The sequence below is a fragment of the Nilaparvata lugens genome, unplaced genomic scaffold (genome assembly GCF_014356525.2).
Source record: "Nilaparvata lugens isolate BPH unplaced genomic scaffold, ASM1435652v1 scaffold4855, whole genome shotgun sequence".
NCBI lineage: Eukaryota > Metazoa > Arthropoda > Insecta > Hemiptera > Delphacidae > Nilaparvata > Nilaparvata lugens.
Window position 1 is genome coordinate 1 of NW_024090857.1, and position 23,427 is coordinate 23,427.

The following is a 23,427-nucleotide window of genomic DNA, read 5'->3' on the forward strand; positions in this document are numbered from 1 at the left end:
GGTTATGTATTATAATTTAAACCATTTATTCATTAATGCTCATGTTTTCCTAGTTTTATCCCAACCTAGCAAATAATAACAGTTTAGTTTGTTGAAACATCAACTTGATAAATAGCCTACTTCTAATGATAAATCTATAATATAATAAAGGAAGGAATCGGCTTATACATGTTGGGGATAGGAAATACACAAACGACGCATCATCACGTCTCAACTACTCAACTGATTAACTTGAAATGTTGCTTATAGATTCTTTATCTACTGAGGATGGTTATAGGCCTTTTTTAAATCGTTCAAGATCTCAGTAGGTAGATTTTGTAAAGTTTTCAGTTGCCAGGGTTCACGGGTTACACCTGCTAATGGACAATTATTTGCTCTTCAAATATGAGTGCTCTACAGTAAGATTGTAAACTTTAATTATATGTGTCTGTTTTTGCAGTGACTCAATGTGGATTGTGAAGACACAGAAGGGGACGCATTTGGATCTTGAATCATGAATGTTGAATCTTGATGCTCACAGAAAAGGAAGTCAACCAGACAGGTGGGACACACAACTTAAGTTACTTATTCTCAGTTATAATTAAGTATACTTACTTCTTACCAAGTTAATAGCTACTTACGTACAACTTAATAGTTGCTACAGTACCCTTTCTGGCTATCAAGTTTGTTAGTGGCTCAATTCAGGGCAGTATTTCATCACCAACTTTATGTAATATATCTATTTTGATGATCTGGTAGTATCCGAATCGAAATACTTCTACTACTAATTGAAAAATTGCACTATAGTGTTCGATTTCGATGACACTACAGTCTAAATTTTGAATAATAGTTATTAAAAACTATTACCCACGTTTAGAGCGCTTTCGATTTTCAAATCCATTTTTAACACACATTAATAACTATTATTCAAAAATTGGACTGTAGTTACGTCAAAAATACGAGTAGATCAAAATTGAATTATCAACTAGCAGTTGGTCATGGATAGTGAAATAGATGAGTACTATAGTGAGGTCTATAGAGTAATATAGAATCTTGGCCCACAGATATTCGTAAATTGGGAAACACAACTTTAAAAATATAACATTGAAATATTATTTGCAGGATTGAGACCACAATAGGAGGCATAAAGTCCCTTGATAATTTTGAAAACAGAGACGTTATAGTGAGGTCCACGTTATAATGGCAGTGGAGGAAAGTAGGAGAACAACGTTGCCAATTATCTGCCTTGCCACTGCCTTCTGAAGAGGATAGCTTGGTCAATTTTACCACCAACTTTGGTCAATATCTATTGTTAGTTCCTAAAGGTAGGTAGTGGAGAAAAATAGAAGAACAACATTGCCAATAATTATACATAAATATCAGATGTACTGGTATCAGCTATCCACTTCAAAAGACAGAGAATTGGCAACGTTGTTCTTCTATTTTTCTAGTGGAGAAAGATAGGAGAACAGTAGGGCCGATTCTGTACCTTCTATAGAGGATAGCTGATACCGTAAGGCCTATATCTGATCTGATATCAACTGTTCATTCTTGTTAAAAATAATTAATTATATTTCATTTGGGATTCCATCCCTTCCAGTTAGGCCGCAACTCCACCTCAGCATCTTCATTTCAGTGACCTCCAGTCTGTGTTCATGGGCTTTCTTAACTGCCCAGGCCTCCGCTCCAGTCGCGATGCAAATCATTCATTCATTCACTATTATAATTTTTACCACAATTGATTGTTTCTTTTCAGCCATTGGTGATAAGATGCTAAAACAACCATGCCATTGGCGGTATTCGAACCCACAACCAGCACAACGCAGCCATAGCAGCTGCTTTAGGCCGGATTGTATTTTTAATTATTTAAAAACTATTTAAACAATAGATACCAAATCCTCAAAATTGATAATAAAACCAGCCTTGATTATAGTCTTGCACAGGGAACAGTCCTGTCTCCGATTCTCTTCCTAATCTACATGAATGATCTTCCCAAGTTAGAATTAAAAAATGGAGTGTCAATCGCTTTTGCCGATGACACTTGATTGTTATTCAAGGGAGCCAATTGGGAGGATACTAAGAAAGCAGCAGAATCCGGGCTCAAAATAGTGAAATCCTGGTTCTACTTCTTCCTCACCCCCTGTTTCTCTTCCCGATATTTTCAATGCATGTTAGTTAACATAACTAAGTTGCATGTTATCCCTTTATGATTTTCTTGCATTATTGTTAGTCATTGAACACTCAGCATCTGTGCTCAGGTTTATTCAAACCTTGCAGGGACTTGGTTTAATATATCTATATTATTTATCCTATCTGATGGAATTTCATTTTTCATTTTATATTGTATTTTAGTTTTTTATAATCATTGTTATTGTAATTATGTTTTTGGGAAAAATGAAGATTTGATTTGATTTGCAGTCGTCGCCGCCGCACCACGATCACTCGGCGGCATCCACATCTAGTGGTGGTGGATCTACATGCAAGGAGCATGCGCACTACCACTGGATGTGGATGCTGGATGAGTTGGGCAACCTCGGCCGCTCCAGTACCAACTGCCCGACCAGGTGTTGCTAACCATATTCGGCTACTTGCTGTCGGTTTCAGGGCATCAGCTCTGGTAAGTAGCAAATTAACAATAATTATCTGTGGTTTTATTGAATTATAATGTCGCATCCACACTATCGCCCAAGTGCGTACTAATGACGACGACCGCGAGAGTGTGGATGGGTGGTTTGCCAGTGCTGGCCTTGGTTGGCCTACGCTGGGCTGGCCGACGCTGGCCGACGTTGGGCCAATATGTAGCTACAACAGCTGAAACCATATAGGCTGCTATACCTTACTATCATTCTCTAACTTATTGACTTGGACTCTTCAGGTATCTTGTGTGTAGGTGTTGTGATCGAATTCCCATCTAGCTGTTAACCCTGTTGTCAATATTTGCAGTAGCACAAGTCTTCGGGGTGATTTACAGCATTTAATTTGGATTACTGTTTAGTAATAATCATTCATTATTTAGCATTTGAATAAAATGCAATTTCTCATGAATTTTCATCTGTAGACTGGCTGGCCGCTATGGCTTCGAATAAAATGAGCGCTGCTATCCAGAGATTGTCAGTTTGGTGTAAGCGTGAGCATACCTGACGCTGACTAGCAATTAGGGTTCGATTCCCGGGCTGGCAAATAATTTCTAGATAGTAGCTCTCATCGAATTTCCATCCAGCTGTTAACCCTGTTGTCAATATGTGCAGTAGCACAAGTACTCGGGGTGATTTACAGCATTTAATTTGTATTTTCGTTTAGTAATAACTATTCATTAATTAGCATTTGAATAGATGCAATTTGTCATTAATTCCCATCCAGCGGTATATACCGTACTCATGGATGAATATAATAATATATAGCCTATCTATAGATATCTATCTATGTGAAGGCCATCTCACACCGCCGTAGCGTAGCTTGTAATACGTTTTTGAAAAACGTAGCCGACATATTTCCTAATGTTAGCCAATCTGTCCATTTGAATCTGGCATGGCATAATATTCGTAAATTGGGAAACACAACTTTAAAAATATAACATTGAAATATTATTTGCAGGATTGAGACCACAATAGGAGGCATAAAGTCCCTTGATAATTTTGAAAACAGAGACGTTATAGTGAGGTCCACGTTATAATGGCAGTGTAGGAAAGTAGGAGAACAACGTTGCCAATTATCTGCCTTGCCACTGCCTTCTGAAGAGGATAGCTTGGTCAATTTTACCACCAACTTTGGTCAATATCTATGTTAGTTCCTAAAGGTAGGTAGTGGAGAAAAATAGAAGAACAACATTGCCAATAATTATACATAAATATCAGATGTACTGGTATCAGCTATCCTCTTCAAAAGACAGAGAATTGGCAACGTTGTTCTTCTATTTTTCCAGTGGAGTAAGATAGGAGAACAGTAGGGCCGATTCTGTACCTTCTATAGAGGATAGCTGATACCGTTAAGCCTATATCTGATCTGATATCAACTGTTCATTCTTGTTAAAAATAATTAATTATATTTCATTTGGGATTCCATCCCTTCCAGTTAGGCCGCAACTCCACCTCAGCATCTTCATTTCAGTGACCTCCAGTCTGTGTTCATGGGCTTTCTTAACTGCCCAGGCCTCCGCTCCGTATGTCAACGCGGGCCGCACGACACGACTGTTTTATAGATTTTGCCCTTAAGTTTTTCATTCCTTCTATCACAAAGTATTGCAGTCATTTTCCTCCAATTCATCAATTAATTTACTAGATGTGCTATTTCATTGGCCTGTTCTCCGTCTGCATCAAAGGTTAAGCCCAGCTAATAAGAGTATAGAAACTCTAACTTGTACTAAACATGATTATTTCAAGTATGCATTGTGATGATCTATGAATTAATTTCTATTATACATTATTCATTATCTTATTTCCATTTTCATATGATGTGTCTGATAATTCGTGAACTGTGATTCCATTCATTCATCTGTGAATTTATTATATTGTCATCCAATTTATCTATGTTCTGTTACAGGCTCTGAAAATTGATGAAATGGAACAAATTATTTGGACAAGACACTAGAAAAATTCTACTCGGTCGGTTTTGAAATCATACCTCAAGAAACTTGCGAGATCTTCGTCTGCACTGCACTAGCATTTCAGGTAATTATCCAACTAGTCTACTATTTTGTATTCATTTCAGTGACAAATATTCATTTGTACCGTAAATGAATAAATGAACATCACAACTGAAATAGAGAGCAAACCTTTGTTTAGGAGGAAATTAAAAGACTCGAATAGTGCTTTTACAGTGCTACAGAACTTTTCGAATCAAGACAAGTTGAACTCATGATTGCTGTGTTCAGAAATAAATGTATTAATACAACGTTATATGTATGCTACTTTATTGTATATGACAATTGTAAATATTGGTGACATACTCAGTTATGCAGAAATAAAGCTTATAATTATTATTAAATACGTCCGTTCTTTAGACCTCACCGCTCGGTGAGTGGTACCATAGATATAGATAGCATAATTAGAAGTGCCATAGTAGAGGGCGTCTATGTGACGCTGGTAGTCTCTCATACTGTGCCGTTCTTACAATCTCACCCGTCCAAAACAGTAATAATTGACAGTAGTCGACAGTAGAACTTCCGTCAGAAACTCCACACTAATAAAAAGCCATTCGTATATTTAATACTGTATACTATAATATTATTATATGGGCTGGAATATACTACCGTTTGTATGTGTTTCGTATGACAAAAGTGTGTGAAGGAATGTCTAAAACTTGGGAATTCCAGTCGCGATGCAAATCATTCATTCATTCACTATTATAATTTTTACCACACTTGATTGTTTCTTTTCAGCCATTGGTGATAAGATGCTAAAACAACCATGCCATTGGCGGTATTCGAACCCACAACCAGCACAACGCAGCCATAGCAGCTGCTTTAGGCCGGATTGTATTTTTAATTATTTAAAAACTATTTAAACAATAGATACCAAATCCTCAAAATTGATAATAAAACCAGCCTTGATTATAGTCTTGCACAGGGAACAGTCCTGTCTCCGATTCTCTTCCTAATCTACATGAATGATCTTCCCAAGTTAGAATTAAAAAATTGAGTGTCAATCGCTTTTGCCGATGACACTTGATTGTTATTCAAGGGAGCCAATTGGGAGGATACTAAGAAAGCAGCAGAATCCGGGCTCAAAATAGTGAAATCCTGGTTCTACTTCTTCCTCACCCCCTGTTTCTCTTCCCGATATTTTCAATGCATGTTAGTTAACATAACTAAGTTGCATGTTATCCCTTTATGATTTTCTTGCATTATTGTTAGTCATTGAACACTCAGCATCTGTGCTCAGGTTTTTTCAAACCTTGCAGGGACTTGGTTTAATATATCTATATTATTTATCCTATTTGATGGAATTTCATTTTTCATTTTATATTGTATTTTAGTTTTTTATAATCATTGTTATTGTAATTATGTTTTTGGGAAAAATGAAGATTTGATTTGATTTGCAGTCGTCGCCGCCGCACCACGATCACTCGGCGGCATCCACATCTAGTGGTGGTGGATCTACATGCAAGGAGCATGCGCACTACCACTGGATGTGGATGCTGGATGAGTTGGGCAACCTCGGCCGCTCCAGTACCAACTGCCCGACCAGGTGTTGCTAACCATATTCGGCTACTTGCTGTCGGTTTCAGGGCATCAGCTCTGGTAAGTAGCAAATTAACAATAATTATCTGTGGTTTTATTGAATTATAATGTCGCATCCACACTATCGCCCAAGTGCGTACTAATGACGACGACCGCGAGAGTGTGGATGGGTGGTTTGCCAGTGCTGGCCTTGGTTGGCCTACGCTGGGCTGGCCGACGCTGGCCGACGTTGGGCAAATATGTAGCTACAACAGCTGAAACCATACAGGCTATACCTTACTATCATTCTCTAACTTATTGACTTGGACTCTTCAGGTATTATGTGTGTAGGTGTTGTGATCGAATTCCCATCTAGCTGTTAACCCTGTTGTCAATATGCTACAACAAGCATATTGCTACTGCAAGCACAAGTCTTCGGGGTGATTTACAGCATTCAATTTGGATTACTGTTTAGTAATAATCATTCATTATTTAGCATTTGAATAAAATGCAATTTCTCATGAATTTTCATCTGTAGACTGGCTGGCCGCTATGGCTTCGAATAAAATGAGCGCTGCTATCCAGAGATTGTCAGTTTGGTGTAAGCGTGAGCATACCTGACGCTGACTAGCAATTAGGGTTCGATTCCCGGGCTGGCAAATAATTTCTAGATAGTAGCTCTCATCGAAGTTCCATCCAGCTGTTAACCCTGTTGTCAATATGTGCAGTAGCACAAGTATTCGGGGTGATTTACAGCATTTTATTTGGATTTTCGTTTAGTAATAACTATTCATTAATTAGCATTTGAATAAATGCAATTTGTCATTAATTCCCATCCAGCTGTATATACCGTACTCATGGATGAATATAATAATATATAGCCTATCTATAGATATCTATCTATGTGAAGGCCATCCCACACCGCCGTAGCGTAGCTTGTAATACGTTTTTGAAAAACGTAGCCGACATATTTCCTAATGTTAGCCAATCTGTCCATTTGAATCTGGCATGGCATAATAATAATATTCGTATGGCTTTTATTGGTGGGGAGTTCCTGACGGAAGTTTCTCCTCGCCTGAATATATATCATTTAAGCCGTCAATGGGCCTCACGACTGTCATACTTCAGCCGTGACCGACAGTTTAACGTGCCCATCCAATTTAACTTGAGGAGATAGAACAGCTACGTCTTCCGAAGACTTATTTCAATAGGCATTTTACGAGGTGTTTCCTAAGCGACGGCTCTACGATTCTACCCGAGCGACATTGTAGGCTAGTCTATAAGTCGGCAGGTCAGGATTGGTTGGTTGCTCCGTTTGGGTTGCTGCTAGTGAGGTCCACGTTATAATTGCACTAGAAAACAAAGAAAACAGCGTTGCCAGAGGATAGCTGCTGTTACTGCTATAGGCCTATCTCATGTCATATTAACAACTGTTCATTCTTGTTTAAAATAATCAATTATGTTTTATTCGTCAAGGAAATACACATTCCAATGATTAAACAATAGGTGATAAAATTTGATTATTCATTTATTTTTCTAAACACTATAATCATAATATAATTATGACGATGGAGGAAGAACTAGGCAGAGCCTGTACCATTTCTCTTCCAAATTTTGATAGAAAGTTGATGTTTTCCAAAGAAATAATTGAGATTAAATATTTTGTTCATCAATTATATTATTCTATATTGTTAAAACACGATCTGGCGACGTTGAGGAGCTAGAGAAGGATAGAGAAGGATCTGCTTTGTCGAATGATAGACACGGTTGGCAATACCAATGTTAATTAATAATACTGCCATTATAACGTGGACCTCATGTATGTAAATTGTTATGTATTTTTTATTTCTGCACTTTTTTGTAATTGATTTGAAATCCAGGTTATATGCTTCTTTTATTAAAATGTCTATATTGTTTTGTTCAAAAGGCATTTTTCGGATTTGTTTCAATAATTGACCGCAGTGTCTTTTATATTATCTGTTTCAGTTGGGGCAAACTGAGCCGCTTCGGCGAGCGGGCCAATAATTTCAACATTGTTTCAATTCCAAGTTGATTGTTTTGAATTAATATAGTCTACTGTTACAGAGAGACTATGCCTTTTGAAAATATAAACGGTTACCTGATAAGTACCTTAATTTGTGTTATGAAATATGATTGATATCCAACTATTTAATAAATTTCTCAATTTGAAAGATTCAAATAATGATATTATTTCGATTATTTACTTGCTCACCAAGTGCAGTTTTCTCGGTGAAAGCTTAAACCGAATTGGATCAGCTGGTGTGTTTTAATATCAATTAAACTTAACATGGATTTAATTCATATTAAGCCGACATTTGGTTCAAACTGGTACTGTGAAAACGGCTTTTAAATCGTTAGAATTATTCAAGTAATTAGTATGGTGATTATTATCATAGAAAAAAGATATCATAAGAAGATAACCCTATGGTATAGATTGTTTATGTTTCATCGTGCGTTTTAAAACAGTAAAGAAAAAAGTATCTCAGGTTTGGCTGAAATTTGCACCATAGATGAAGCTTTATCTGAGAAATGTCTGAGCCAAATTTGGCACCCCCAGCTACTATACAGGGTGAGTTATGCAGCTTCAAACGTAAAATTTGCAAATTTTCAAACGGTGAGGAATTTTGCAAATCGGATTCCAGATTCATGTTCCTCTCATCAAAGAGCATAAGGTCACGAAGTTAGAGCGATTTTGATTTTTCACAAAAAAATTAGATAAACCATGGATTTTATGAAAAATGCGAATGTGCCAGATTCGGTTGATATTCGAACTATGGAAAGAGGTTGACTCAATAGTGATAGATAAATGTCTTTTATTTTCATTTTATAACATTACAAATGATGTGGGCGAAGTTGAGGCAATAAGAGCCCCCCTCTTCCACTTGACCCACAAGTATGGGTCTGTTTGTGTAAATGGCAGAAGATAAGAAAAGATTCATTGAACAATTGACAAATTTACTTGATAGAATACTTGACAATTATATAGTCTAAAATAAGAACTTAGTCAAAAATAACAGATTAACAAATAACAACTCTAAAGTCATTTTTCACCAAGTTACCAAGAGGGATTATTAACTATGGAATGAGAAAGAAATCAATAAAAATGCTTACTTTCTTAATCAGATTCAGTATAGTTTTTAGTATAAAAGATTTTTTTTTTCAAAGAGCAAAGAATAAAGAGTTAACCTGATTTCAAAAACTCAGTCCAAGTAAACTGAAGATCAGTAGTAAATTATACAAGAAAATTTACAATAATCAAAAATATAATAGCTGTAAATTCTGCTCAAAATAAGATCTAGTTGCACGAAATTTGTTTAATAACTGATTAAATAATTAGATTTTTCTGTATTAGCTGTTATGCTACTATAGCGGTGACTGAGGACTCTATAGATTTGTTTCTTCAAGTATTTCAGAAGAAGTTGCTGTTGTGGGCTGTACAGCTCGCTTTCCTGATAGATTTTCCTTTGAGAATCTGATCTGTTTCATTTTCATGATGGCCTATGGGCTATGTGAGATAATGGGATGATGTTCCAGTAATTTAACCATAACCATTGAACGGTTCATCAGAGCCTTATTTTGTAGCAAACGTTGTTGTATAATATAACATTTTTCTTATCATCATATACCGTAGTTGAAAATTTTGTCACTGCAATTAATAAAATCAAACTGAGAGATTTAATGCTTCAAAAAAAAGCAGGACCGCATCTCTAGTAGAATTTTCCCTAGTTTTTATATCTCTAACTTTTGTTAGCTTCATAGTAGCTTTGTACGCATGAGGACCTTTTTTTGTATAATATCAAATTGACTGTTGAGTAACAAGTTCTAATTACTAACTAAAGTCAAGAGTAAAGAGCTATTTTATAGCTTCAAAGAAAAATTTGAATCATATTCTCAATGTAGCCTATTCCTTAGCAATGTTACCTCAATAACTTACTTTTGAAAGACTTCTTGTTGAATATTTTAGAAATATTTCAAGCCAGAACAAGTGAATAACTTTTCTCCATTTATTTCGATTTTCAATATAATAATTATATACCGTAGTTAGTAGGTAGCTTTTGAATTTGCCGGTTGATAACCTAGTTTGAATTTGCCGGTGAGCCATCTTGATAATGATGTTTCAAAACCTTTTGAATAATGAAGAATGAAGAGTGAATCTTTTTATGAATCATTCTTTCAAACGTAATCAAGACATCAATCTATAGTTATAAAATTCCTTATCTATAAAAAATCATTTGAGAACCATTGAATGTCGATATTTTCTCCAAATGCATCAATCAGAAGTACTTATATATATTCCCAACTTTTCAATGAATAATGGTATAAATCAACTAGAGAATATATTTGAAACTTTTAAAATCATCATTTGAATATCATAATTCTATTTTGATGATAGATATACTTAATTATTTTCTATTATTTTTTTGCGTTGTGTAGTGGTACGGCTGGCTACCTGCTGTTCAAGCTAATCAGCTGTTTGATGCTCATTATTTTTTCAACTATGAATTGCGTTAATAGTGCTTCCAATAAACAGGATAATTTGATACATCAGAGAAATAATTTAAATATTCTATTTGAACGTATCAATTGTTAATACTTAATTATTTTTTCATTATTATTTTGCGGTGTGTAGTGGTACAGCTGGTTACCAAAATCCGTCTCCATCGAGGTCAGTTACGTTGCAAGCACGCGTTGCATTTTTACCTCCTATGTCCTTCTGATACCCTGGTATTGGTTTTTGATTTTCCTATCTCTTCAATGTTAAATTTTTGGTTCAAGTGATACAGAATGACGTCAGGGTGATACAGAGATACCATTGATATATATAGTTAGATGACTAAGCTATACCTTCAAGCGTTTGGAAGAGTGATGCCTCTTTCATTTCTCGTCGCCATTGAAAATCGGGCAAGAAGTCAGGCGCCCAGGCAGACTTATATGGGAAAACATCGACTTTCATTGCGTTATATCTTTTGACATACTTGATGGATTTCAATATAATTTTTTTTCAACTTTTCGTCATTTCCATTACTATATGATACAATGATTTGATCATTGAACATTATTTTTAACTCGACCAAACATCTAATTTAGTGAACCTACCTCACTACAGATTTTGATCCATTCTATTAGAAAATGAATCTCATTTTTACAATATTTTTCTATTGTAATTAGGATATGGAAAATAAAACATTTATTATAGATCGCTGATATTACTGTATATTTTATTAGATGGCAAATAATAATAAATTAATCATTATCACAATATTTCGTGAAACTGTTTCCATTCGTTTTGCAACTAAGTATAGGTACCTAACTATACTCTATACTCCAGTAGATAGTTAGGCATTTAAACACCATTATATTTGAAAAGGGTATCAATAAATACATTATAAAAATATTAACCACTTGATATATTGTATCTTCAAAACTAAAAAATGTTTTGGTTGAAACTTGAATATTTAGAAAATTCTTCTCTTCAGTAGTGGAGTACCAAATTTATTGGTTTAAATGCTAGTAAGCTTACTGTATTTTAATATAAAACGTAGCTGGTAATGGTTTATTCACTGATAAACAAACATGAACATTTGCAAATAGGTTATGGGTTAGTTTACAATATTATTCCAGGTTTTGTATGGTATCATAGCCAAGGGTGTCGTTGACAAGTTTATTCATTTTATTTATTGTCAATTGCTAATCATAATGTTATACAATAATTAGATTCGGAGAAAAACAACAGGCCCAAAATTTTGAGGCTACCTATGTTTTTCTTTAAAAGAATGAGGTTAGAATTCCACTTTCAAGCCCAATTTTTACTTCATAAATAACAGTTTGGTGAGATAAAATCAATTTGCATAAACCAACGTACGGTGGTAAACACTTTTCGAATAGTCAATAAGTTCATTTTATTTAGGCTATTTGATGATACATAAAACTTATTCATTTAAATGATTGGAAAGGAGCTAAAGGCACAGGCCGAAACTTTTCCTTCTCCGAATTTTGATTCATAAGCTAGTCAAGAAAGTTGGTTATGTATTATAATTTGAACCATTTATTCATTAACGCTCATGTTTTCCTAGTTTTATCCCAACCTAGCAAATAATAACAGTTTAGCTTGTTAGAACGACAACTTGGTAAGTACCGGTAAACCTAATGATAAATCTATAATGTAATAATGGAAAGAATCGGCTTGTACACGTAGGAGATAGGATATTTTTCAATGACGCATCATCCCCAGGAGACGTCTCCACCGTTCAGCTGCTTTTGTGATAATGCATATTATAATTTGAATGAATTTATGATTGATGATTTTAATTTTTATTTTTCATAAGGTGGTCACTGTTTTATGCCATTTGAATAGTTGTTCTGTAATTATGTGTATTGAATACAATGAATGAAACAGAAGGTATTGGAGGTATCTCAGTAGGTCGAGTTTGTGAAGTTTTCAGTTAGTCCCTAGCAAAGCACGGGTTACCTGCTGTAGGTAATATTTTGTTTTTTTATTTGACCACTCTACAGTGAGATTGTACACAATAATAATATCGTGGGTCTGTTTTTGCAGTTGCTTGGTATGGATTGTAAGACACAGAAGAAGACGCATTTAGATGTTTTTGGATCTTGTATCTTGATGCTCACAGAAAAGCAAGTCAACCAGACAGGTGAGTCACACAACATAAGTATACTTTTACTCAAGTAGGCCTATACTTACTTAGTTACTTACAACTTAACAGTTGCTACAATACTCTTTTTTGGCTATCAAGTTTGTCAGTGGCTCAATTCAGGGCAGTATTCCACCACCAATTCGTGGTCGTCCCTGCGGAACACACCGTCATCATAGAATTCGTGCAGGCTTTAGTAAGGCTTTTGTTGTAAGTGTCTCTTCTGGAGGTCCTTGAAGGTGCCTATGCTTTTGATATTTTTCATTTCTTCTTCTGGGAGATGGTTGTAAATCCTGCTGCATAAGTATCTGGGCCCCTCTTGCGCCAGTCCAGTTCTCACTGTCAGTATATGGGTGTCATTATGTCGTCTTGTGTTGTATCCATGTATATGTTGGTTCCGTTGGAAATAATCCGGTCTTCTTTCAACCATCAGAGCTGATTCAAAGACAAGGGAGTGTTAGTATTCCAGTCTCAATAAACAAAGGTTTGCAATGTGCCAGGTAGTTTTCATTGTTTATAATTGTAACGATCCTTTTCTGTAGGTGAAGAAGCATAATTTTTTCAAGCAACCATAATTTTTTCATGCATACATTGTGATGATCTATGAATTTCTATTATGCATTATTCATTATCTCATTTCTATTTTCATATGATGCGTCTGATAATTGGTGAACTGTGATTCCATTCATTCATCTGTGAATTTCTTATTTTTTCATCTAATTTATCTATGTTCTTTTACAGGCTCTGAAAATTGATGAAATGGAACAAATTATTTGGACAAGACACTAGAAAAATTCTACTCGGTCGGTTTTGAAATCATACCTCAAGAAACTTGCGAGATCTTCGGCTGCACTGCACTAGCATTTCAGGTAACTATCCGAATAGCCTACTATTTTGTATTCATTTCAGTGACAAATTTTCATTTGTACCGTAAATGAATAAATGAATAGCTTATCACAACTGAAATAGAGAGCAAACCTTTGTTTAGGAGGAAATTAAAAGACTCGAATAGTGCTTTTACAGTGCTACAGAACTTTTCGAATCAAGACAAGTTGAACTCATGATTGCTGTGTTCAGAAATAAAAGTATTAATTCAACATCATATCTATGCTACTTTATTGTATATAACAATTGTAAATATATGATTGTTATGGTGACTTACTCAGTTATGTACATGCAGAAATTAAGCATATTTTTAATAACACAGTGTTATGATGTGGCAATTTAATATCTGGGTAGAATGGATCCCTGCAAGCCATTTTTTAAAAATATACAGCAATTTGACTCTTCACTGTTTATTAATGCTGCAGGCTCTTACTTTTCAAAGATATCTTGAATATATTAGATCTAATATGCGATCTACATGAGCACATTACTAGAGAGTGTATTCAAGTTGATACCGGTCAGGCTTTTTATTCGGTTGAGGAGATGTTAACTGGTGAAATTCCATTATAATATTGTTTGAATGCCAGACATTATAGTAATCATCGGTTAAAACATGACATGATAAATTGACGGTAGGTACCACATATACTGACTGTGTAGAAAACATATACTCCCTATGTAAATAATTACCTTGACTTGTTAGCCTATAATGTGTATTATTTTGTGTTACTAGTTTCTGTGACTTCAATACTACCCTTTCAAAAACATCCAACATTTTTGAAAATGTATCTTTTCATAAGCAACAGATGCTATTTTTTATCTTTTCAAAAGCAACTTGTTGCATCCGAAAAGATATACAAGGAGCATTTCGGAGTTACGTCCTTTTAGCACAACACAGCCTATCAGCTGACATTCGTTCAACAAGCTCTTTCCATTGTTGGTGATACGTTGCAGCTCTCTCATTCATGAAGAATATCTGTGTGTAGGGAGCTTCCTCCATCTAGGGATCTAGGGTCTCTAAAGCCTGATGTTTTTGCAACGCCGTAATTATTTCCTTGCCTATATGCCGTTTCAAAGCTATGGGATGCGTACTGTACAACATATATGAATATACTAAAACCCTAAATTCCGTCCTGCATATATAGTATGTAGATAAACGTGACGTGTGGTTAATGTGGTAATTTGTTGTTTGCAGGGTTTGTTGGAGGCGAACGACATCCACAACAATGGGATAGCGGGGTTCGGGCGCCAACCCGACAGTGACAGTGGTGCACTGCGAGATCCACCACGGACAGATGGGTGGCTTGTACGGGCTCGGCCAGTTCATCGACAACCGCATCCATTCCCACAGCAACCCCACCGCAACGAGATCTACAACGGCCATCAGGGTGGCGTCTTCATCTTGGGCGAAGGCCGCGGCTTGATCGAGCATAACAATATCTATGGTGAGTGAATTGCAAACATCACTATGTTATGCCTAGTCCTCAGTCGCTGGCCCGCGTTGGTCTTGCCATCTACACTGCAATGTGGCCAGTGCCCAATCAAGGCCAGCGTCAAACAATACATGCACAATGGAAACTCGGCTAGAATCGTGACGTCAAAATCCGCCATCTTGAAAGAAAGCCAATCTAGCCAGTGCCGCCCAGAGTGGCAATGATTTAGCCAGTTCTTCTGTCCTATTACATCAGCTGTTCAACTTTGTCGCCTTGACAAAATGTAGCTTGTATCAGAATTTATAAGAGTTTTTCCAATCACTTAATAAATCAAAATTATTCATTATATCGCAAATATTTTATTCGATAATTTATTAGATACTCATTTACACAGAAAAATCAGCAAAACAAACGACAAAACAGGCATTGGTTGACTAGTGTGGATGGGTGGTTTGGCCTTCATTGGCCTACGGTGGGGGGCTGGCCTCCGCTCGAGAAAAATTGGAGCGATGGCCAATGAAGGCCAGCGCTGGCAAACTACCCATCGACACACTGGCGGTGGTCATCATTGGGCCAACATGTGGCTGCGGCATAAGGACCCTTATTACTGCCTTGGCGGCTCCACCGGTTTATTACCGCGTGTCAGCGCGTTCTACTGACTGCTACAAGTCACCACCAGGTTTCTAGTGGTCGGTGATATCTGTATTCGCCTCACTTGTTTGTGCTGTCCACGTTCGCAGCAGATGATGTCGAATCGATGACATGAATCATTTTGTAGTGGGATAGCACTAGGTGAACTAGTGACTCGACTGCACTCAGGGGCGAGGCGTGACTTTTTGGCTCAGTCATCTCCAGGAACAATTCAGTTGAAAGTTTGAATGAAAGTAGCACATCCCCCTACTTTAAAGATAATGTTCCATTTTGGACGATTATTTATCGAGAAAGATGACATCCAGTATAAGATAATCTTACCTACTATTAAAAATCCTTGAGTTGAAAACTATAGAACTTGGCTAAATCTCAAGCTCAGAAACTGGCCCTCAAATTCATTAAAAAAATTGAAATGAAATTCTTTATTCTATATTGATTCATACAACAAGTACATCATCAAAAATGACAGGGAGAGAAAATAAGGAAACCTTGTACTATTCCTCTCCCAAATTTAGAAAAGGTTATACATAGTCCGAAATAGGTTAATTCTTTAGTTGTTCACTTCACTAGATTCTCAGTTCTCAATATTTTCACAAAGTAGATTTTTAAATTTAGATGCTCCGAAACCAAACATAGAAGAAATAATAATAATTATTATCAATAACAAATTGCAAACAAAATAATTATCGTATGGTTTGCAACACTGGCGCGGAACAGTGGAATCGCAGAAAATAGCGATGTCTTTGACCGTTTACTCCACCGTCAATATCTATTGTTAGTTCCTAAAGGTAGGTAGTGGAGAAAAATAGAACAACATTGCCAATAATTATACATAAATATCAGATGTACTGGTATCAGCTATCCTCTTCAAAAGACAGAGAATTGGCAACGTTGTTCTTCTTTTTTTCTAGTGGAGAAAAGTAGGGAACAGTAGGGCCGATTCTGTACCTTCTATAGAGGATAGTTGATACCGTTTAGCCTAATCTTTTTTTTTTTTTTTTTTTTGAGAAATATTGAAATTTTTTCAATTTCAATTTATTTTCCTTTACACACATACATAAAATACAAGTAATATTAAATTACAACAAGAATAAACAACTAGCAAAATTAGTACAAAAAAAAAAAAATGTCCGTACAAGATGCTAATTCAGAATTTGGTGTAAAGGGGTGGGATTGAAGCTCTTCCAACTATGGTTACCCATGTACTAGGAAGGCTTTCAATCCTTGAGAGGGAAAATAAAGGATTAGGAAAAAAGGTGAGGTGGGATGATAGGATAGTTAATTTAATAAAGAAAATAAATAAAAAGGTCCACACTAGATTGGTAAGTGAGCACACAAAAACACTAAGTTCCTCTTTTACTTTGTTTAATTTACAGGTAGAAAAAATAGTTCGTTTTAATCCAAATACTAATATCATGTTTTATTTTTTTAGTCAATTTCGCGCAGCAGATATATTCTTCAGGAATTTTATTTATCAATTTAGTGCTTAAATATATAAGTTGTCTTCTGATGGTTTCAATGTTTGTATTGTACATAAGATACTTATTTGAGGAGGGTCTCAGATTGTACAGGTTATTGATTGTGTTATTTGTGCAAGGAAAATTAGCTTTATGTTTGATTATATATTTCGCTACATTTATTACGTACAACTGCCTAACTGTTAACACATTAAACTCTTTGAAAGTCAAGTCGGTTGGGTAAAGTCTGGGTTTATTTAAAATTGTTTTGATTATTGATTTTTGAATTATGAAAAGCTCTTCTAAGTGAGAATTATAACAGCCCCCCATACGGATATACCATACTGAATTATGGACTGGACCAGTGCAAAGTAAACCATTTTTAGATGTTTTGAGTTCAGAATTTTTTTTGCTTCGTAGAATTTATAGGATAGATATCTCATTCTTCTGCAAATAAATTTTATGTGTATGTCCCACTTCAAATTTTCATCTATTTGGACACCTAGATATTTGGTACTTTTGACTCTTTTTATAGTAGGGCAGGTGCAGTTATTGTTGCAGTTTGAGTGGAGTTTCAGATTTAAATTCTCATCAGGTTTACCAGTTGTATTGAATGCGAAGGTGATGTAATTGGTTTTTTCAATGTTCAGGCTCAGGGTGTTTCTGTCCAACCAATTTTTTATGAGCAAACAGTTCTGTTCTGCAATTTCATGTACCCCAGTCCAAGATTCCCCATGGAAAATAGCTGCAGTGTCATCTGCGAATGATATAGTTGTGGCGTTTTTTAATTTCAGCTTTAATAAGTCATTGACATATAATATAAAGAGGATTGGTGATAGTACCGTTCCCTGAGGCAAACCGTAGGAGGTCATTTTGGAGACATCAGTAAGTCCGTCGATTGTTAAAGACTGGGTTCTATCTCTCAAGTAGCTCTTTATGAGTTCTAGAAATATTCCCCTAAAGCCATATCTTTCGAGTTTATTGTAAAGAAAACTATGTGGTATAGTATCAAAGGCTTTTTTAATATCCAGGAAAACTGCTATAGATTTGTAATTGGAATTCAAGTTTTGTGAAACAGTATTAGAAAATTCAATTAACGCATCTTCGGTACTTTTCGCAGTCTGGAATCCAAATTGATTCTTATCTATTATTTTATGCTTGTTCAAATACACAACTAATCTCTTCTTTATAATTTTCTCCATGATTTTGCTAGATTACTAATAAGGCTGATTGGTCTGTAGTTACTTGGGTCCAAGGGATCTCCTTGCTTGAATAAAGGTTTTATCTTGGCGGTTTTGAAATGTTTAGGGAAGTAGCCTTGTTCAAAGCATTTGTTGAAAATCACGGAAAGCGGCTGTGAAATAGTGTGGCTTATATGTTTGAGTACTTGTTATTGAGATTATCCAAGCCTGGGGTGCAGTTATTTTTCAGCTCTTTTATTGTCGCTTGAACTTCATTGAAGTTTGTCGGTCTCATAAAGAAGGAATTCGGTAGAGGAGTTTCAATTACATCGTTGTTGAAATTGAAATTTGGAGAGCTTGTGGGATCATTGTTTATAGTTTTAGCCTGTCTCTCCCCAACATTGGTGAAAAAGTCATTCAACCTCTTGGCATCAACTCCAATTTTACAACACTCTTTCTTCCCCTCCCCGATAGCCTCATTAATACACCTCCAAAGCTTTGAACTATTGGTGTTACATTGTTCTATTTTATCCCTATAATAGTTATCCTTCGCCTCACTTATGAGCCTATTCAATGTATTACGATAAACTCTGTATGTATTTATCGAATCAGCATCTGCAGGGCCTTTTCTTATTTTATCATGCATTTTATCCCGTATAATAATTGATCTTATTATTCCGTCCGTAATCCAAGGTTTTAAGGGACGCTTTCGGCGAGGAATATACTTCTCAGTTTTACTTGAATCCATAAAACCATTTATACGATCCACAAAATTGTCAACTAGGGTATCTATAGTATCATCATTTCCAAAAATAGTATTCCAATTTTCTTTTTCCGATTTTTCAGCAATTAGTTTGTAGTTGTATGCAATTTTAACGTTATTTGTAGGCCTGTTTCTATGTGAAGTGGTTTCAGGATTTTTCTCATTACCCAAGTGTAATAGTACAGAATAATGATCAGTTATTGTTGTTTTGAAAATATTTCCAAAAATATAGTTGAATTTGCTGTTATTTTTGAAAAATATGTGATCTATGCACGATTCAGTTGTGGTCGAGACTCTAGTACTCCCATTTATATAAGACTTATAACCTCTGCTCAGTAAAATATGCAGGTATTCCTGAACCTGTGTGCTAGTTGATTGAATATTAATATTTATATCACCAACCATGCAAACAGTTATTGAATTAGGTATATTATCGAGGAAGTTATTTAGACTGCTGATAAAATTCTCAGTGTTTTGATTTCTAGGTGATCTATAAATTCCTATAATTCTAAAAATTTTTTCATCCGACATTTTCAATTCCAAGCACAAAGAGTTGGCATCAACTATGTTACAGGCAATCTCACAGACATCAATATTATCTCTAACATAAATGCACAGACCGTCGCATTTGTTCATCTTTGAGCATTTATTTACTTCGGTGAAACCTGAGATCTTGTAAGTGAATGGCATGTTCTCGGTATGCCAAGTTTCGGTTAGAACAATTACATGTATATCAGTTTTTAAGCTGTTTATACAACAAATGAGCTGGTTGAAATTTGCATGGAGGCTACGGATATTAGTTGAAAAAATATTTAAAAATTCAACATTTTTTCCATTTATGGAAGGAACAAAATTAATGTAGTCATCGATTTCTGGAGTGAAGTTATCAGTTTCCAGTGATGTAAGGATTTCATCGATATCAGCCATGATCAATTTTGTTAGTATTAGCTTCTCCTTTCAACAACCTTTCTCGATTCCATGACAAAAGCTCTTCTCCTGTCCTGTCCTTCACTCTATCAATTATGTCCTGAACTGCATCATTGTAGCCTGTTGTTAGATACCTGAAACTTTCTGTATGCCTGGATATTGCAACAATAGCATGCGGCACACTGTTATAAATTGTATTGTCTCTTGTGTCAATTCTCACTAATACTACATCCTTTGATGTGAGCCCCTGTGCTTCGTGAATTGTGTTAATTCTTTGAGACTTATATTTTTTCATTGAATCACTTAGAATTTGTTTCTCTTTTTGCGTAAATGTCAGTATCAGAGTATCTTCCTTTAGCTGATGAGTTTCGCCGTTTTTGAAAGTTGGAAGTATAGATTTTATTTGGGGTTTTTTGTGCTGATTTCGTGGTAGAATGATTGAAGGGCAAAACAGACATCTACAGGACACCGCTTAGTCATTGTTATATATTCCTCAGGCTCACAGAAATCTGAAATTTTGTTCCACTTGGTAACTACTGGAGATCTTTCTATGTAAGGTATCTGGTTGGAGTCACCTACTACTATAATTTCCGTTGCTCCACTCAATTCTGCAATAAATCCGATGTATCCCGCATGCATCATTAGTCCCTCATCAATGTAAACTTTTTCATATTTTTTGCCCGAATTATTAATTATGTAGGATGCTACTGTCCTATAATCTAATTTAAGCTGGATAGATAAGTTCTCTTTTGTGTAACGTCTTGAGACTGATTCTCTTATATCTTTAATGCTTGCTCTAGTTTGAGTTAATACTAGATCTTTTCCTGGCGTGTGTTCTCTTATGATATATGTAGATTTTCCACAGCCAGGTACTCCTTCTATCCAACTGACTTGTGGGAATAGAGGCTTGTTGATGTGTATTTTATTTATTTTAGTTATTAGCTCGCCATCCAGCATAAGTTCTGTATCTTTAGTGACTAATATGTATTTTTCAGTGGTTTTGAACTTATTTTCGGCTTCTAGGAATTCAACATATTTGCCTCCTTCTTCTAGACTATACCCCATTCTGTAAAAAGTGTTTGTTTTGAATAAAAATTTCTTCATATCATTATCAAATATGTTCATATTTTTTCTCTTCACAGCATCAATTGTTTTGTTCGTTACGTCTTTGTATATACTATTGAGAACTTCTTTATATATTTTAGCATTTTCAGCATCCGCCTTTTCAAGGAGATTACGCAGGTCTATCATTGTATTAATATATCTTTCGTACTTTGACATACCCTCAAAAAAACCAGCAGGATACTCAGTATCGCTGTTATTAAATTGACTGGGTATTTCCAAGTAATCAATATTTCTAATCCCTTGATTATAAAATACAAAGCGAAGGGCTTCATTTTCAAGGACAGAACTCAGCATACTTATTGACGGTATATTATCTTGAATTGAATAGTTAAAAATATCAATTCCTATTACTAAAGGGTAATTATCCAAACTCCACCTGTTAAGTAGAGCAAGCATATTATTAAATCTTAGTTGAGCTTGTTTGCTTGTTTCTACAATGAATACAGGACAGTGAGATTCTACAGAAAAGGCCTTAACATATTTTACCTCAGTGTTAGGAAGTTGTAACCATTCGTTAAAATCAATTTTGGAGCATTGTAAGAATTTTGAAAGCCCCTTAGATAACATCATGCTGTCTCCTTCTTTACATGCAAACGAGATAACTAAATCTACATATTCACCATAATTATAAACAAGATTGATTCTACTTTTTGGGGTTTTAACAGTCATGTTGAACATTTTAAATGTATCTAGTGTTTCACATATATTCTTATTGGTAATATTATTTTGTGTAACAATAGAAACTTTCTGTTTACTGAAGTGTTGCAAGGCACCGAGAAAAATCTTTTTAATACCCATAGTCGGTCTTTTCAACAACCTTCCTCAGCGCCTTTTCATACTCCGGACAGTTTTTGTCACTTACTTTGTGGTTAGCTGGATTGTTACGTTTTTTACAGTTTATACATACTGGTTGTTTATTTAGATTTGGACACGACTTGATATCATGATTGGTCTCTGCACAGTGGCTGCATGTGTTGTGTTCCTGGGAACAGAAACGTCCGATGTGGCCAAGTCCATTGCATTTGAAACACCTACTTACTGATACAAAGTCTTTTACATTGCTTGATGACCAGTCTATAAATACTCTTCTCATATTTTTTAATTTATTTCTAATATCTGCTGCGCATTCTACAACCCAGTTAACCTGCTTCCTATCTTTTGGGCCTATCTTGAAAATTGGTTTAAAAGAATTTCTGAATTTCTCAAGTGAAATATAATCTTGAAAGTTCCTATTGAAAATATCGCTAACTATTTCTTCTTGACTCCACTCGGCAGGGACATTGTATATTACCAATTTAGGTTTAATTTTAGGTGGCTCACTTACCTCGAATTTAGCATCTTGTAGCGTAGAATCGCTAAAAATTTTATTTTTATCTACACTAGAGTCCATCACAAGAAGTACTCCTCCGCCATTCACATTGATTGCTTTTTTAACTTTCAAAGAGTTCTCGATAGACATAGTTTTTTTAATAACTTTTTTCAGGTTCTCGCTGGTCTGTTTTTCCGTTCCCTGGATCTCCTTCGGCTTTATTAGGATAGTCTTATCCTTAGGAACCGGCCGGCTCCTCTGCTCACTGGATTTCTCCTTTGTTTCTCCTGGCTTCTTTTCTTCTTTCTTCTTGGGTAGTTGGACCATCTCGGCGTAGCTAGGCTTCTTGATTGGAGTTGAAACTATCAGACTTGATGAAAGCTTCTCAATTTGTTTTTCAATCATGTTAAGTCTTTCATCTACCTTTGTATTTTGCGCGTTTCCCTCACTGCTCACTTCGGTTTTCCCTGCGATTACTGCAAGATTCTCACAAAGCACAAGAAATTCTTTATAGTCTGCTTGACATATTTTTTTCTTATCATACAGCTTTGTGCCCCAATCTTCAAAAGATGCCTTTAGAGTCCAAAGTTGGTTAACCAAATTATTATCTTTATTGGGCTCCATTGATTTTTGAGGATTATCACTTTCACATCTAGTATTTTCACTTTCCTCAAACTCCGATGCTAGAAACTGAGAAAGTTTTTCTGGCGATCCCATTTCATATCGAATTTACAGTATTTAACGTTGTACACAGTTCAATGCTCTGACCTAATTATCACTACTGACGAAATTTTTGTACACTCACACAAAAATTTGCTGACTACACTAAACTACGACGAACAATTAAAACGATGTTCTCTCTACGACTTCTGAATTGCTACTGATA

At 35.5% G+C, this 23,427-nt stretch overlaps 1 protein-coding gene across 11 annotated transcripts; it reads left to right on the plus strand.

Moving 5' to 3' along the window:
• Window positions 1-15: 15 nt before the first annotated feature.
• Window positions 16-15,460, plus strand: LOC120355804. Of its 11 annotated transcripts, none has more exons than XR_005573842.1 (7): window positions 253-541; window positions 4,519-4,646; window positions 6,019-6,217; window positions 8,123-10,823; window positions 12,714-12,810; window positions 13,552-13,679; window positions 14,891-15,448. XR_005573842.1 is itself a non-coding variant. In XM_039444516.1 (7 exons), exons 5-7 carry the CDS (start codon window positions 6,089-6,091, stop codon window positions 14,956-14,958), a joined length of 294 nt encoding a protein of 97 aa, XP_039300450.1. In that variant the 5' UTR covers window positions 307-541; window positions 1,102-1,304; window positions 2,398-2,596; window positions 3,574-3,775; window positions 6,001-6,088; the 3' UTR covers window positions 14,959-15,444. The 11 variants fall into 11 exon arrangements, 8 of the variants coding, with proteins under 8 accessions (XP_039300450.1, XP_039300451.1, XP_039300449.1 ...); XM_039444516.1 differs by lacking the exons at window positions 4,519-4,646; window positions 8,123-10,823; window positions 13,552-13,679 and adding exons at window positions 1,102-1,304; window positions 2,398-2,596; window positions 3,574-3,775 and having other exon boundaries at window positions 307-541; window positions 6,001-6,217; window positions 14,891-15,444; XM_039444513.1 differs by lacking the exons at window positions 8,123-10,823; window positions 13,552-13,679 and adding exons at window positions 1,102-1,304; window positions 2,398-2,596 and having other exon boundaries at window positions 332-541; window positions 14,891-15,437.
• Window positions 15,461-23,427: the final 7,967 nt, after the last annotated feature.

Bases quoted from the DNA above. Each gene is read 5' to 3' on its own strand.
- LOC120355804 (XM_039444510.1), top strand. From the start codon at position 498: ATGTTGAATCTTGATGCTCACAGAAAAGGAAGTCAACCAGACAG. The intron at 542-2,379 runs GTGGGACACACA...GGAAAAATGAAG, and splicing joins AAAGGAAGTCAACCAGACAG to ATTTGATTTGATTTGCAGTC. The intron at 2,597-6,018 runs GTAAGTAGCAAA...TTTGATTTGCAG, and splicing joins GTTTCAGGGCATCAGCTCTG to TCGTCGCCGCCGCACCACGA.